At 50.6% G+C, this 17,444-nt stretch overlaps 1 protein-coding gene across 2 annotated transcripts in view; it reads right to left on the bottom strand.

Annotated features, from left to right (window-relative positions):
* The window catches only part of DLG3 (discs large MAGUK scaffold protein 3), a 185,201-nt gene that overhangs the window by 141,924 nt on the left and 25,833 nt on the right, over positions 1-17,444 (bottom strand). The window contains exons 3-4 of one of the 2 annotated variants that reach the window (XM_050964919.1): positions 11,848-11,996; positions 6,201-6,359 (exon numbers count right to left, since the gene is read on the bottom strand). In XM_050964919.1, coding sequence (XP_050820876.1) covers positions 6,201-6,359; positions 11,848-11,996 — 308 coding nt within the window. Of the gene's footprint in view, positions 1-6,200; positions 6,360-11,847; positions 12,211-17,444 lie in introns of those variants that run through there. The other variant, XM_050964918.1, reaches the window with a different exon arrangement.

Here is a 17,444-nt window from a genome sequence, read left to right on the forward strand (position 1 = left end):
AGAAAGAGCAGCTTTTAGGAAGGGATAAAATGTCAGTGCAGGCCCAGATCAGAGCAAAAACGGTCATAAGTAGGAATGAAGCCTGGGGAGCCAATATGCTTGCAGCAGTACAGACTGCGTGTGGATGCGCTTATACCAGGATACGAATGTTTATCCCACCTGTAAACCGAGCAGGCGAAGTGTGACGGGGCACGACTCACCGCTGCGGCACCTCCTGCTGGCTGTCTTGGGAATTAGCTCTGCGCCCTCTTCTGGTGGTGTCTCTGCTCCTGGACCCATGTCACTCCCAGGACCGCGGCATCCTCTTCATGACACTGCCCTCTGCTCTCATGGGGCATGCTGCTCCCCTCAGGTGGATGCAGATTTAAACCCTGCTAGGCCCCAGCAACTCCCCCTTCAGAAGCCGCAGCGGCTCTTTCAGTGGCCCCCTCATTTTAGGACAGAGCGAACCAACCATCTAGCTCTCAGACTTCCTCCTCCCCACTCTGTGGGCTTCTGTGAAAGGCAGCAGGAGATCCCAGTTGCTGATGAGGCAGCTCTCAGCATCTCCAGCTCCAGCAAGTCTCACAACCAGCTCTCTCCCGCAGGGTGAAATTCACTCCCTCGTCCTCCTGCTGCCCAGTCCCTCCACAGACTGAGAACCAGCTGGAGTGAGTCATCACTCCTCTTCACTCTTACTAGCAGAAGCAGTTTCCCTTGCTCCCTGTCCCTTCCACCTCTGCAGTAGAGGAGGCGGCTGCATGGCTCAGGCACTGGGAATGCAAGAATCATCCAGAACGAGCCCAAAGCAGATGGAGATTTTCACCTCTAGGTCCCTGCTTCACATTCAGCTACAGTCTGCAGTCACCAGAGGGTCGGTTTATTTTTTTGCTATCCAGCAAGGGGCTCCTGCATGCAGTGAGCTGGTAGGTCTCTTGTTCCAGCTGGAACAACATGTTCCACATCAGAGCTTGCCCCTGTATCGGTAGCCTCAGCAGAGCCCCAGGCAGACTGAATTCCATCTCCCCTAGAGGAGGACTGAGGAATAGTGGTGAGGGGCTGGGCACGTGGAAAGCCTGTACTGCCTGTGGCAAATGTCCTGGGGGAATAACTTCAGGGCTTCAGATTCCAGGACTGGCAATCGAAAATTAAAATGTAAACGTAAAGCAGATTCCTATATTACACACCAGTCCAAATCCAATGCCCATCACATGGTTCTTTTCTACTGAGAAGGGACCGCTGGTTGGCCTGGAAAGCAGCGACTCTGATAAGGACCTGGGGCATAGTGGATAATGAACTGAACCTGAGCCCCCATGGCAATGAAGTGGCTAAGAGAGCTACTGTGAGCCTCGGATGTATAAGGAGGAAATACTGAGCACCAGCAGAGAGGTGATATTACCAGTGCAGATGGCATTAGTGGGGCCATTAGTGCATACTGTGCCCAGATCTGCTGTCTACATGTCAAAATGATGTTGAAAAACTGGAAAGGTCAAAAAAAAAATGACAAGAAAGAATTCAGGGCTGGAAAACCTGCCTTGGAGTGAGAAACTAAAGAAGCACAATCCATTTAGTTTAACAAAGAAAGAGCTAAGAACGGGCTTGGTCATAGTCTACAAATATAGACATGGGGAGAAGATTTCTGGGGGCTCTTTAATCGCACCAACAAAGATGGAACAAGATCCAGTGGCCAGAGCACATTTTTAACAGTGAAGTAATTAACCATTGGAACAACTTCCTAAGGGAGCGGTGTATTGAAGTATTTACATTAGGATGGACTGCCTCGTTTGAAAGATCTGCTCTAGCTCAGCCAGAAGTTATGAGTTTGATCCAGGAATCACTTGGTGAAATTTTCCAGCTTGCGCAATGCATGAGATCAGACTACTGGTCCCTTCTGACCTTGCACGTTATGAATCTCTAACGGATTCCTCATCAGTCAGCAGGCTGGCAGGACTTTGCCCCCAAAGATTTGATATTTTAAACTGATGGAAAACAAGAGTGAATCAGTCAATTGCCAGGAGAAGATCCAGGGAGAGCGACTGCTCTGCTCTGTGCAGGCTCCTTTGTCAGCATCGTCATCCACTGCCTGAGGTGTGCTATTAATGAGCCATCTGCAGGGATTACACTGGATCATTCATAGCAGACAGACTCAGAAGGGGAAGTGACACAGAAATGTTGGGAAGGGGACTAAAGGAACCAGAATAAGACAGTGGCTGACAGGATGTAAAATGGGGGATTCAAAAAGAGGAGATCAGAAAATCCAGGCTGCATGGGGAGTGGAAAACAACTCTACAGCACTGCCAGGACCTCCTCCGCGCCTCACGCTGCAACTTCAGCCACAAACACTGACTGAGCCAGAACGGAGACTCTCCGACGTTTCCAGCAGGAGAAATTCTGTTACTGCTTAGGCTCAAGAGGGACTCGTGGTACTTTACAAATAGAAAGGCTACATTCCTGTGCTGCAGGACTTCCCGCTTAGCACCAGTTCCCTTCCTCCTCCCCCCATCCCGGTGCCCCTGGCCAGCATTCTGCTCCAGTGCTAACCCCATACCTCCACCACCCAAGGGCACGCACATTACCTCTCCCGCTGAAGCACCTATGAAAGGCCTGGTTTGGGCTCCCCCACAATAAAGTATAAACCAGACTGACACTTGCAAGCACGGTCCATGTGAGAATCCCAGACAGCATGGTTTGCTCACAGATTATACACTAGTCATACATGGAAGACTCCTAGGACACACCAGCTGTTGACAAGAAGTGACAGATACAGTTCCCCTTATTCCCTCTCATTCCCCAGGGGTCTAGCTACTGTTTTGTAATAGATACTGGAGACAGTTTGGTGCTGCCTATATGCTGGCACCCAAACAATTTTCAACCCCAGTGGAGAGAACATAATCAGTCATTTTGGGTCTCATCCAGGATCCATCTAGCCCAGTATCTTGTCTGACAGTGACCAGCACCAGATGCTTCAGACACAGATGCAAGAAACCCACAATAACAGATACAAGATGATCTGACTCCCACATTACATATCCTAATCCCTGGTTTATACCTGGAACCATGAGGTTTAACAGCTCTTCCAAAATGCGTTAGTATTAACTACAAAAATTCTGGATATTCTTGAGATCCATATAAATGTCCAATCCCTTCTGAATCTTTTTAAATTCTTGGCCTCAGTGACAACCTGTGATAATGAGTTCCACAGTTTAATTATATGTTGTGTGAAAAAGTATTCCCTTTGATTTGTTTTGAATTTGCCACCTTAAAATTTCACTGAATGTTCCCTTGTTATTTTGTTATGAGACAGGGAGATCAGAAGCTCTCAGTGTATCTTCTCCGGACCAGCCATTTCAGATACTTTTCTCATGTCCCCTTCTTAGCTGTCTCCCTTCTAAGCAAACAATCCCAGTCTTTTCAATCTCTCCTCACATAAGAGCTTTTCTAGGTTCCTCGTCATTCTCGTCTTCCTGCTCTGAACTCTCCTTTAATTTGGCAAAATCCTTTGAGAGGAGGTGACCAGTACTGCCCACTGTGTTCTAGGTGAGGCCCTACTATTGATGGCTATAAAGGCATTATCATATTTTCCATATTATTCCCTTAGCATCTTGACGTCTTGTTTGCTTTCTTTGACCACCACTCCACACGAAGCAGAGATCTTCACTGAACTGTCTACAGTGATGCCCAGGTCCCTTTCCTTAGTGAATACAATTAACTCAGCTGCCTGTAGGTGTAAGAATAGTTTCAAAATTTCCCTCCAATGTACATTACTTTGTATTTATCGACAATGAACTCCATCTGCCATAGGGTTAACCATTCACCTAGCTTGGATGGGTCCCTCTGAAGAGCTCTACCATCCTCTTTGGACTTGACTAACCTAAATTAGAGAGACCAGGAGATTCATGATTGACTCCCACTTTCAGTGGATAATTTTCCTAGTGAAGATTGCATGTTTTCCTTTGCTTTTATTGGCTCTGTTTACAGTGAAGACTATAAGAAGAGAAAACTGATGCAGATTCTGTGTCCATATAGAGTGAACTGAGAGTAAAATCTCTGGAAGGAGCAGAACCTGAACTGGATTTCTGTTCCCATCTGTAAAGGACTCATTACCCTCTGTTCCTTCCTCAGATCTATATATTGACTCTCTCAGTCTTCTCAGGGACACAACTGTGCACGTAGAGACAGGTGATCTACCTACCTGCCTAGATGTTTATAAAGCAACCACTCAGGAGGTAACCAAATGCCAGGAGATCACATTGTGTAGATTATAAGCTAACAAGCTGCCCACGGAAATGGACTTGGAAAGACACATCCTCAGTTTACCGGCTGTGAATTTTTGAAGAGAGACAAAGTGGGTGAGGTAATGTCTTTCATTGGACCAATTTGTTTTGGTGAAAGAGACAAAGCTTTGGAGATTCTGTAGAGTTCTTCTTCAGATCTCAAAAACGTGCTCGCTCACCAACAGAAGTTGGTCCAGTAAAAGATATTACCTCATCCACCTTGTCTCTCTAATGTCCTGTGACCAACATGACTACAATACTGCAATAAACTTGTGAATGCAGATACATGAATCTAGAGGCTTGTCTACACACAGGTTTGACTATAATCCTGGTTTGAAACCAGTACAGGTACAGCAGTGTAACACAAAGTGAAACAGCAGCCAATAGCTAATGCACATGTGCAGACTGGCTGCTTGGGTTGCTAGGCTGCATTTTGTTTCTCCATTTTTTTTGACTGGCTCTACTCACCTCACTCACTTTAACCTATGGAAAAAGGCATCACATGTTTTCTCTTATTAATGCCTAAAACTAGATTATATTCTCAGCCATCAGGTTATATTAGAGTAGCGACTGAGGAAACCAAACCAAACCATTTACTCAGTGTGCAATGTGAAACCTTGGAGTGTGCAAGAGTCAAACATGTGGTGACACAAACTCTGGACTTCACTGTTTTCAAAGTTCAGTGGAAAACAGGAATACTGCAAAGGTGTGGGGAAGGATTTTCAGCTTCTTTATTTCTACCTCATATTTCTTTATGTCCCAGAGGACTGACACCACGATAAGGCTGGAGTTTTTTAAACAACCTGGTTTTTGGTGTCAAGTATCAGAGGGGCAGCCGTGTTAGTCTGGATCTGTGAAAGCAGCAAAGAATCCTGTGGCACCGTATAGACTAACAGACGTATTGGAGCATGAGCTTTTGTGGGTGAATACCCACTTCGTTGGATCACATGCATCTGACGAAGTGGGTATTCACCCACGAAAGCTCATGCTCCAATACGTCTGTTAGTCTATAAGGTGTCACAAGACTCTTTGCTGGTTTTTGGTGTTACCCAGGCACAAGAAAAGCATCTGCTACATTTCTTATATCTGCTCCTCCCCATTCCCAGATGCCTCCAAAACACCCGTATGGAAAGGTACCGAACTTTGCCAAAGAATCGCTCTCAGCCCGGAGGATAATTCGTTTGAAAAGGGATCAGGAATACAAGTGCCTTCCCAGCCCTTACACGTGATTTGCTATGGAGACACTACAGCAGCACTGAACTCGCACTCCAAGCTCTTGGGCAAACTCCCAGGAAGTTGCCTTCGAGAGCTGGAGTCCGTAGGGACCCTGGGATAGACTCAGGCTCAGCTGAATTGCACGAGAGAAACAGCAGTCTTAGTTTTCTCAGTAAAAATCTGGAGTCAGCATCGTTTCGTGGTGAGAGTCTGTAAACAGCAATTCAACAGGAAAAGAAGACATGGGGAGCCAGCACCCTTTCATGCCCTTCACCATTATGTCATTGTACACCTTGTGCTCACAAGACTGCATACAAGAAACAGATGTGCTGGTCCAGTGACAAGCATTGCAGCCAGGAGGGGAAGGCAAGCAGCCCATAAGAACAGATAAACTATCCAGCACCGCATACCAGGAAGAGAAGAACCAGAACTGGGTTTTTATGTCTGTTTGGAATGGGATCTGGCTGCAGCCCTGGGAAGCAGAGAATTGGAACTGGATTTCTACACACTCCTGCATTGTGGCTCTGCTGTGTCTGGTGCAGTCCCAAATCAGCTGAAAGGGGCTTGACCATGCAGTCCAGGCTCCCCCTTTTCTTAGAGCTTGTCTACACTTTTTGTTTTGCTGCTTCAACTCTACCAGCCTGGTCAAAGGCCTTGCGCCCACAGTTACACCAATGAAAAGTCCCTGTGAAGCCCTGAGCATCAAAGGCCAGATCCAGCCTGGAGACTCACCTTGGGTAGCGTGCTGTGGGCACAAACCACCAGACTGCAAACACTGGCTGGCGACTCCAGGCTGCTCACAGTCACTCTCACCAGCTGTGGCTGCTGCCCCAACATGCTGCTTCCCTGGGCCCCTTGAGTCGGTCTCTGCTCAGCATCCAGAGGAGTGTCCTGCAATTGAACACCGAGATGGGTGGGTACGGAGCCAATGGAAGCAAAAGAAAACACAGGAGGGACCGAGAGGTGGCTGTGGAGGGGCCCGGATCCCCCAGTGAGGGGGCATCAGACAAGCCGAGATGGATAAAACACATCTCTCTCGGCTGAGGGAGCCGTGCCAATGGAAGCCAGCCTTGCTCGTCAGTGGTGTTACCACAGCCAAGAAGTAGTTGGTGGAGAGGAACCAGGGTGGGGTGCATTAATCCCACAGCCATGCTGAGGGTGAGGTTCCTAGACGGGGACAAGCCCCCATCCCCGTCCCCATGGTTGTGCCCATCCACTGGTCCCGTCTAGGCATGTAGGAGAATCCTTTCTAGGGTCCCTTCTGTTCCCAGTGCCGGTTGACTGGATCCTGTCAGTGCGCTATTGCCCCCTGCTGGATGGTTGAGTAGTGCACCGCAACCTAGTGTACCCCTCCGGCTGAGAGAACGCAATTCTATGCCGCTCACCAGAGTAGAAGATTGTGGCTTTGGCACTGTTCAGTTTCAGGCACTTGCTTCTGATGCCACTGCATTCCTAAAGAACCGTCGCCCCCGCGACACTGACAGTCCAGTGCCAGCAGCCTGTACTAAGAGTTCTCAGTGAGAGATGCTACACAGGGATCCCCGGGGTTCTGCGCCCCAGAGACATCCCGGGGCTCTGTCTGCTGCCAATACACAAATACCCAGGTTACTGCTATCCTGAACTTGAGGAACTGGTGTTAGGTAGAGTCTCACTGGCACAGAAAGGGAGAAATCGCCCATCCAAGTTAGTGCCAGAGATTGTGCCGTAGGCCCCTGAAACCTGCACAAAAGGGACTATTCTTCAGTGAGTTCAGCAACACACTAGGATTGCTAAAGACTCGCTCAGTATCTCTTCCATACACCTCACCAGTGAGCCAAAACCCCAGGTCTCCCTTAATAAGCTCAGGTGGCAACGGCCACTCCTGTGTTTGCTGTGCAAGCCATGTGCTCAGCTTACCTTCCTCTGCAAGCCAGAGAGATGGGGAACAGGAAGGCATGGAGTGGGGCCAGGAAGCACAGCTCACATGGGTACAGGCTGTTGCAGTTGTGAAAAGGAGGACTAGAAACTCAGCCTGTCTCCAGCAGCATGAGACACTCATGCGCCCTGGGTGGAGGAGAGAGTGATGCAGGAGCCTGCAGGCACAAGTGAAGCGAATGTGCCTGCTATCGAGTGAGGAAAAGCAGCTCTGAGTGGCTGCGCCACCCTCCCACAAACCTAGCCAGGTTGGGGGGACAAGCAAGAGGCTGGTGTGCACCCCTGGGGCGCTGACTGGCAGAGAAGAGCACAGCTCGTGGGGAAGGGATTACTGCTCTCTGGGGCGTGGATTCTACGGCCCCACTGTGACCGGTGCTGTAGGCATACGCAGTAATTGTAGCCAAAAGGCCAGCCTTCCTCCTTCCCAAAGAGAATTACACTGGGAACCAGCTTCCGACCCGTTGTCTCAGCTCGGGGCCATATAACAGGGCAGGCTGACCAGCCTGGCACAGCCTGCTGGCATCACAGCATCTCGCTGCCCAGGAACACACACCCTCTGGCCTCCAAGCTCTGCCAAAGAGGAAGGTGCCTTTTCTGCCCCCTGGTGGCCATGTTTTGAACAGGTTATAAATAAATTAACAAGGACAGATGAACTCTCTCATGCATTCATAGACTCTGGGTCCCTTGGGAGGGCATAGTCCACCCGGGTGAGATTCAGACCGCAGCAGGGATTAACTCTTTACTGTCTGCCAGAGTCTTCAGTGCAGAACAGTGGTCACAGGCTCCATAGGAAGGGGGACTCCTCAGGGGGAAGAGGGAGGGGCTACAGGAAATCCCCCTCCTCTCTGCTAGGCTGAGCAGGAACCATTGTTTGGTTCTGTTTGCCAGCACTTAACTCTTTTACACTAGGAATCCTTCAGATGTAAAGCAAACACATGTTTGAGGAAACAAAAACATGGAGTTGCAGGAGAAATTTTAAGCTTTTGGAAAATGGGAAGCAGAGCAGGATGGGAGAGAATTCAGGGCTGGGGAGGCCCAGAGGTCTCTGCTATCCCATTCCCCAGCCCTGCTATTCGTACAACCACCAACTGATTAAAGAAAGTACATGCAGCTGTTCCTTCCCTTCCAACACTCAACCAAGAATGTTTAAAATCCTGCCTATCTGAGGAAGTCCAACTCAATGGGGCCCTGGGGTGTAACAGGTCTTATCACTTGAGCAAGCGCTGGCTGCCAGCTAAGATGCTAATGTAAACATTCCTCCCACTCTACTGTTCCCCCCAGTTCTGGTTTCCCATTTGTTTCCACATGCCTTTACTGATTATCAGAGCTCCTCAGAGAGAGGTGCATTGGCTCATTCCCAGCTGCTGGTACCCCACACCAGCCAGCGGCTGACCACATATAAGGCTGCTAAGATCTAAAGATTCTCTGGAGCAGCATTTCTCAATCACAGCGTCACAACTAGACCTGGGCAAAAAAATTTCAGCGAATGGCAAATTTGCTGAAAAATGCCTTTTTCAGGGCACCAAAAGTAGTCATGACTTCAGGTAGAATTCAGCAAATAGTTTCAGATTAAAAAAACCTGAAAATCATTTCATGATTTCAGAATGAAATTTGTCAACTTTTTGTTTCAAAACAGTGTTTCATTTTAAAATTTATTTAATTTAAAAAAACAGGTGAAACACACCTGAAAATTTTTTACCCAAAATATTTTTGTGGCAGAGGGAGAGGTTTGTTAAGGTGAAAAAAAGCCCAACAAAATTCAGTTTTGGTTTGAACCAAGCCAAAATTTTTTTTTTTTTCAGATTTTTCAGTTCAGCCCTCAAACCAAAAAATCCACGATTCACTGTTTTAGTCCCGACCCTAACAGATGTCACTAAAGGCAGGTGGAGAGGGTGTGTGTGTGTGTGAGAGGCATAGACTTTTTTACAAACTAATGCAGGGAAAATTTTGCACACCCTTATGTTTCAAGATTATATATTCTCTGTCAGTCTCTTGAAACACATACACAAATAAATGATTTAGGCTTAGCATTTATACATGTTCCACCCTTACTTACAGAGAAAATGGAGGGGCTACAGAAATTTTTGACTTAAAATAAGGTGTTGCCAATCTGAAAAGGTTGGGAACCGCTACTCTAGAAAATACCCCACAGAGAGTCGAAGCATTCCTGTGTCCACTACAGGTTTCTTTGCATTACTGTCTATCCTTTTCTACCTCTCAAGTGAACTTCATTTAAAGGGACATCACTTCTTTCAGCTCCAAAGTTCTCTATACTCCATACTGATCTGGAGTTCCCTCTCTGGCATAATTGAAAATTATGTAAAACTGAAATGCAGAATCATTAAGCTGAAAGATTTTAATCCTTAAATCATTAAAGTCATAGAAAGAGTTATTTAATTAAAGGGAGGATTCCTGCAGCATTTTATGTTTCCACTATGATTACATTTTTTGTGTCCGTCACACATTGTGTCCCATATTTAGGCCGTGGCAGGCTGAGAAGCATCATTCACAGTGATGAACTCTTGGGGGTGAATGGATGTGTGGCCAGGTTCTCTTGTCAGAGGCCTGGGCTCCAGAGTTTGAATCTGGAAAAGGGGGAGGAGGTTTTCCCTCTGCACATAGTACTGGTGAGACCACTACTAGAATACTATAAAATTAAAGTGAGCTCTCTTTGCAAGATGGGAGCAAATATGGGGTGCTAAGGGTCTCTCTAATCTAGTGGAGAAAGAGAGAACAAGAACCAATGTTGGGAAGCTGAAGGCAGACAAGTTCAAATTAGAAATACAGGACAAATTTTTAACCCTGATGGAGATTAACCATTTGAACAAACTGTTAAGGGAAGTGATGCCTCAGATGTCTTCAAACAAATCCTGGATACCTTTTGGGATGTTATGCTTTAACCAGCAAGTTACTGGGCTCAACACAGGGGTTACTGGGTGAAATTTAACAGCCTGCGATATACAGGAGGTCAGACTAGCAGGTTTAATGATCCCATCTAGGCTTAAACTGTATGAATCTAGGTATTTATTTCCCATTTGCAGCCTTCTGAAGCTAAAGTTAGGCAGCTTTTTAGGACATCTGTTCTGTCCACCTTTTTAGACAACAGTGGAGTAAATACCCATGGGTGGTGAGTGCAAGGGTTGGGTTTGTGGCAAATGATTTTCATTTTTGTACTTGTACTTAGATATTGCCTGTGAGGCAAGACAAACTGACAGACAAGAGGCTAGCTTGGGAACTAGGTTATATTGGCACTTGGTGTTGAGGCTATCGGTTCAGTATCCCTGCATGAGGTGGGAAGGAAGTCAAGCACCCATAACCCAAGGACCAGAAAAACCTCCCACCTTTGCTCTTTCTGCCCTGAGCACTTGTTCTAGCCAAGACAGTAGTGTGAATTACAATCCAGTAATGGCCCTTGAAACTATCCTTCCATCTGTGCTAGGAAAGAGGTCCACTGCTGACAGCTAGACCCTGGAGTCCCAACAAGGTAAGTTCTCCCTGATCCTAGTCAACACTTACATGGAGACAGCAGGTGAACTGGACTCAGCTGCCAGCATATAAAGGTGACACACAGCTTTATCTGTCATTCACCCCATCTGACCACACCACTACCCCCATAGGCTCGCATAGCTGCATCTGCAAGTAATGCTTTCTGCCATCTCCCGCTGGCTAGGAGGTTCCATTCCATCCTGATGAACAACCACCTGGCCTCTGTTAGACACATCTTAGTTACCTCCAGTCTGGATTACAGCAATGCAGTATTCTTGAGCACAAGGCCCTCAACCCTGGAGAGTCAGACTAGTACAGAATGGCACAGCATGACTCCTCAGGGACATGGGCTATCCTGAGCACATCACACCTGTCCTCTGCTCCCTGTACTCACTTCTCAACAAATACAGAGTTTTGGTCAAAGGTCCCGGTCCTCCTCTTCAATGCGCTCACTGGCCAGGACCCAGAAGCGTATCTAAAAGAGTGCCTGATACACGTGGCTGAGGCATCTGGCCCACAGCTGCACGCCCCTGGCACAATGGAACTTTCTATTGTCGGGATAAACGTCATCTGTGCAGACAGAACTTCCTCGTGGACTGACCCCAGACTATGAAATGAACTCCCACCTTCCCAAACCTTCCATGTCAAGTGCAAGGTGAGGAGCGGATGGGAGAGAGGACAAGCCACACACAACAGATGCTACTCGCATCGTTTGATGTATTACTGGAAGGTGCTCAGATACCGCAGTGAGGATGGTTTAAGAATATGTCTTGAATAGAATAAAAGTGTCAGCATCGGCTACCCCATGCCTGTGTTGATAATAGATTGTCTGCCTATATAGGGGGAACAAACCCATTTGCTGCACAGTTACAGATTTCCCCTCACTTGACTTGTATCTATGTAACTGATGTAGAACAAAGTGGGGAGGATCTGGGTTTTCATGCAGCTTGGCACAGAAAGTGGGAGTCATCCTTCTTACCTCCAGAGTACATTGGGGATCTCCAAGGCTATCAGGTGAGCCCAGCTTTCCAGCATCATGCTGATTCTCAGATATACAGGGGGCTGGATCTGGGATCTGATGCTGCAGGTGTGCAGAAAGTAAGCTCAGCTTATAGAATTCCTGAATATCTGCAAAACAGTATAAGAAACATCCATAGAAGTGGGGAATCCAAACTGAACAATAGAGAGGGCCCTGCCCAGTGAGCCACAAATAGACCTCCACTCTCTCTGCATTCCCTTCATGTTTAATGGCTGAGAGACCTGGTGTAGATAAACATCTGCCTTGATAACTGGTACGGGATTCCTCTGCCTCCCACAGGACAGCCATCCTATCCTATACACACTCACTCTATTGCAGGCTGTTGCCGTGAATTCAGTGCTTCCGCAGGCTACCAGACATCTGTGTACTGTGAGCTCAGCGGCACATGCTGGACATGGTTCCCCCGCCCACACCCCGCACTAGGCTCTTCAGGTGCTAGCCCTCAGGGGGTCCCTACAAACACTTAAGCATCTCTAGTAAGTAACAGATGATTGATTTCCTGGGACTGGCAGGAAATCAGAAGGTGCGAATACCCCAGTTCCAATGCAAACAGCACCAGTCATTCTGAACTCAGCCCCAAGGGGCACTTCAGTAGAGCTGTGTCAGGGTAACCACCGTGTCCCATTGGGGCCCCATCAACCCCATCCTCCCACCACCCCCATGTCCTGCTTGCTGGCTGCTGCCTGGTATCCTCCTGCTGCTGCTTCAGAGCCCCCAGCCAACCAGAGGCACGTGTGCTGCCTGCTGCATGGCCTTCCTTCCACAGCCAGAGTCCAGGCTACTCCAGCCTGCTGCTCCTGCTCGCAGGCAGTCTCCGGCTCCCTCCCGCACCTGGTGCCTGTAGGGTTCTACTTCCCTTCCCTAGCCCCTCTCAGGCCGGAGTCTGCACTGGCTAGCTGCTGCGCTGGCTACTTCCCTTCCCGAGTCCCTCTCAGGCCAGAGTCTGCACTGGCTAGCTGCTGCGCTGGCTACTTCCCTTCCCTAGCCCCTCTCAGGCCAGAGCCTGCCCTAGCTAGCTGCTGAGCTGGCTAATGGTGAAGGTCAAGGGGCGTGGGAAAGCACCAGCAATGAGCAGCAAATACGTTCCATCCGAGTTAGCCAGCCAGCAGCTGCTACTGGATTACTGTCAGTTCCCTCCTCCCCCAGGGAATTCTGCTGCAGGTGTCCAGAGGGCCTCGTGCCATTTAACCCTGAATTTGATACCAAACACTGGCTGCCCCAGAGGTGGAAGAGGTGTAAGCGCATTATCAATTGCCTGTCAACACACAGCAGGCACAGCGCAGACATCCAGGGCCTGGGTTCCAGGAGATTTGAATCAACTGCTAAAAATAAACCATGTAACAAACCCAAGCATAATAAAACAGGGATGTTTCCATCGCTGGGTTTGTCCCAACTGTCTCTCCAGCATCAAGCAATAAAGGACGTCATGGGAGGTTCAGTGTTAGGTCACCTCTGGTCCAGGCCTTCTCCCCTGCTGGAGGCAGTGCAGTGATGGTCCCTGCGAGTTTTCCCAGGAGGCTGCTTAATCCATCCGTAATTATTATAAGAGGCCACACCTTCTACTCCCAGAGCTACCCACTCCCTTCCGGGGCAACAGAGGCTGGGCATGGCAGGGCCTCACCGGCTCTGCCTGGAGGAAGGAAAGCCAGAACCACATGCTGGACAGCAGAGAGGGCAGTTGCCAGAGGCACAGAATTCCCCCCAGTTCTAGTTTAATGCTGCTTTGTTTTTTACTGAGACTATATCGGCATTCAACCCCTCTCCTCTACAGTGCGGTCCCAAGAGCAAGATGCTGACTCTCAGCCAAAGGAAACCAGGACAGCCAGGGGTGAAATTCACCCCATCGGGAAGGTGTTTGGGCCCTAGGCTAGCTCCCGCTGGAGAAAGAGGGCACCATGCCACCTGCACAGGGACAGCCTACTTGGTGGGACAGGAGCAGATCACACCTGCACTGAGCCCTTTTCAGAATGAGGCAGTTTGTGCCCATCCCTGGCCAGGCAGCCCAGGGCTACTTCTTCTCCACCTGCTGCAGCTACCCCAGCCACTGGCTGTGGGAGAGCAGAGCCGTTCAGGTGAAAGGCCAGGCTAGTCAGTCTGGACAAGGAATTCCCTCCATTACAGCCACATTCACCTGTTCCAACAGTCGCTCACAGGCAGACACCTCAGGAAGCTGCTTCACCTGTGAGTGGGGGAGGCACTGCTCCCAGCTCAGGCGCCCGCACCACCTACGGGGAGCAACATGCTCGGGAGCGGCTCTGGCTGCAGGCCGCAGGGATGGGAACGCACTTGGAAATGGTTCTGGTCGCGGGGATGGGAACGTGCTCAGGAACGGCTCTGGCTGCAGGCCGCAGGGATGGGAACGCGCTCGGGAGCGGCTCTGGCCGCAGGCCGCAGGGATGGGAACGCGCTCGGGAGCGGCTCTGGCTGCGGGGACGGGAACGCGCTCGGGAGCGGCTCTGGCTGCGGGGACGGGAACGCGCTCGGGAGCGGCTCTGGCCGCAGGCCATGGGAACGTGCTCGGGATCAGCTCTGGCCTCAGGCCGTGGGGATGGGAATGTGCTCGGGAGTGGCTCTGGCCGCAGGCCATGGGAACGCTCTTGGGAGCAGCTCTGGCCTCAGGCCGCAGGGATGGGAACGCGCTCGGGAGTGGCTCTGGCTGCAGGGACGAGAATGCGCTCGGGTGCGGCTCTTTCCAAGTTTGCAGCACTGGGCACCCCCGGCATGGTGAGAGGAGAACAGCCACAAGGCCCTCTGCGATTTTGGTTACCAGTAGGTGGGTTTCCAGAGCAGCTGGGGGCAGGTGCACAGCGAGGTGTTCTGGGGACCTAGGGGGCGTGGCAGTAGGAGGCATTGACAGGGCTCTGGTACCCACCAGGGGCCATGCGATCTAGCAGGTGAAGCATCTACAGTAATTATGTGACCCAACGTCGAGCCGCAAGCCCTGTTTCACACTCTTCAATTATTTCTACAGCCCTTTGGTGCACCCAGGAGGCAAACCCATGCACAGCCTAGTAAACCGCCTTTCCGTCCCAACAGCTGCTGGACAGACAGGAGACAAGAATGGCTGAGGCCAGGGAGTCAGCAATGGACAGCAACAGTGGGTTTCAAGGAGATACTCCTGGGGGAATTCTGCATCAAAAAATTGAAAATTCTGCGCACACTATTTTAAAATTCTGCAGGGGCCCAATGGAAAGATCCAGAGGGCCTGGGGTGAGGGATGGGCAGGGAGCACCCTCTCGCAAGACCCACTCGAGGTTGACCCAAGAAACAGGCAGTAAGGCAGTCTCCATCTTCTGAAGTACGTGCCGGGGGGTCCAAAGGATGGAGAACCCCATGCGCCAGCCTAGCACCAGGGGATCCACCCAGTGCTCCCAGTCACAGTCCAGAAGGTCCCCGATCCTGGTGGCTTCTGCCAGGACCAACCTCTGGCACACCAAGGGGGACTCTGCCACGTGCACATGAAACTGAAGATTGTGCAGGAGATCTACTCCATCAGTGGCTGCCATGGACCTGGTCGCCGAGACCAGAGTCCGAGTCCGGAAGAGGTCAGCTCAGAAAGGTCTCGCGGAAGACCTCTTGGATGGAGATAAAAGAGCTGCCAGTCATATCAGAGCCCTCGGAGGCGGCAGAGGAAGGCATGCACCAGCACGCTCCACAGTGAGCTACCTGCATAATAAACGAGTCTCTGCGTGGCCTGGAGGCAGAAGACATGGATCTGAGTGCATAAGCACTTCAGGCCCTGTCCTCTCCCCTCCAGTGGAAGATGTAAAACCCCCGCAGAGACCCAATGCAGTCCTGGTCAAAGAACTCCCAAACCAGCTTCTGGATATCAGCCAGGAAACCCGGGGCCGGGACCAGGGTGTTGAGCTGATGCCAGAGAATGGACAGCACTAGCTGGTTGAGCACCAGTGCCCTCCCCGGCAGACAGAGGCACCGGAGTAGTCCGATCCACCTCCGCAGCTGCTCAGACACCCTGCCCTCCAACCCTAGCCAGTTCTCTGGTGGAGAAGGATGCGTGGCGGAAAGGTAGACGTTAAGATAGAGCAGTGGACACGTACTCCACCAGATGAGTTGAAGCGCAAGTGGGAGGGAGCTCGCCTGCCACACGTCCCCGACCATCAGGCCAGGCTCTTTACTCGGTGGCCTCCTCTGCCTGGGTCAACTGGGTCATGAGCTCTGGCCTTTCACACAGTGCAGTCAACCTGTGGAACTCCTTCCCAGAGGTTGCTGTGAAGGCCAAGCCAATAACAGCGTTCAAAAAAGAATTAGATAAATTTCATGGAGGGCAGGTCCATCAATGGCGATTAGCCAGGATGGGCAGGAATGGTGTTTCCCAGAAGCTGGGAATGAGCGACTGAGAATGGATCACTTGATGATTCCCTGTTCTGTTCATTCCCTCTGGCGCACCTGGCATTGGTGTCACGGAGTGTGGGGAGTCCGGCCCTGCACCCCTCTTCCTGGGACCCACAGTGACTCTTAGCCAGACAGTAAAACAGAAGGTTTATTGGACAACAGGAACACAGGTTACAGCAGAGCTTGCAGGCACAGTCAGGACCTCTCCACCGAGTCCTTCTGGGCTTTCAGGGTGCTTGGATCCTAGCTAGGATCCCCTGAATTCCGCCCATCCAGCCCCAAGCCCAAACTCAAACTGCTTCCCTCCTGCCACTCCCTTCCTTTGTCCCCTTCCCGGGCAAAAGGTGTTGACCTTTCCCCTCCCTTACCTAGCTCAGGTTACAGGCCCTGGCATCGTCCATCCCCTAAAGTCCTCCCCTGCTCTCCCATTCCCCACACAGACAGCCCCTACCCCATCATATCTCTCCCCCCTTCAAGACTGAACTGAGCGGGGTCACTCTGCCCAGTGACCTGGGGAAGTTCAGGGCCCCCTCTCCGGGACAACGCATCCGCTGTCAGGTTGGCACTTCCCTTCTCATGGACCACGTCCATGTCATAGTCCTGCAGGAGCAGGCTCCACCTCAGGAGCTTGGCGTTGGCTCCTTTCATCCCGTGCAGCCAGGTCAGGGGAGAGTGGTCGGTGTACACGGTGAAGTGTCGCCCAAAGAGATATGGCTCTAGCTTCTTAAGGGCCCACACCATGGCCAGGCATTCCTTCTCGATGGCCGCGTAGCTTTGTTCCCGGGGTAGCAGCTTCTTACTCAGGTACACAATGGGGTGTCTCTCCCCCTTTTCATCCTCCTGCATTAACACCGCCCCCAGTCCCGTGTCTGAGGCATCGGTGAACACCATAAAGAGTTGGTCAAAATCTGGGTTTGCCAGAACTGGGCCACTAACCAGAGCCTCCTTCAGCGCCCGGAAAGCCTCCTGGCACTGCTCAGTCCAGATCACCTTGTCTGGCTTCCCCTTTTTGCAGAGTTCGGTGATGGGGCCGGCTATGGCACTAAAGTGGGGCACGAACCTTCGTAGTACCCCGCCATCCCAATAAAAGCCTGGACCTGCTTTTTGGTTTGGGGAGCAGGCCAGTCTCTGATCACCTCCACCTTGGCTGGTTCTGGCTTCAGGCAGCCACTCCCCACCCGATG

This window comes from Gopherus flavomarginatus, chromosome 8 (assembly GCF_025201925.1).
Source record: "Gopherus flavomarginatus isolate rGopFla2 chromosome 8, rGopFla2.mat.asm, whole genome shotgun sequence".
Taxonomy (NCBI): Eukaryota; Metazoa; Chordata; order Testudines; family Testudinidae; genus Gopherus; species Gopherus flavomarginatus.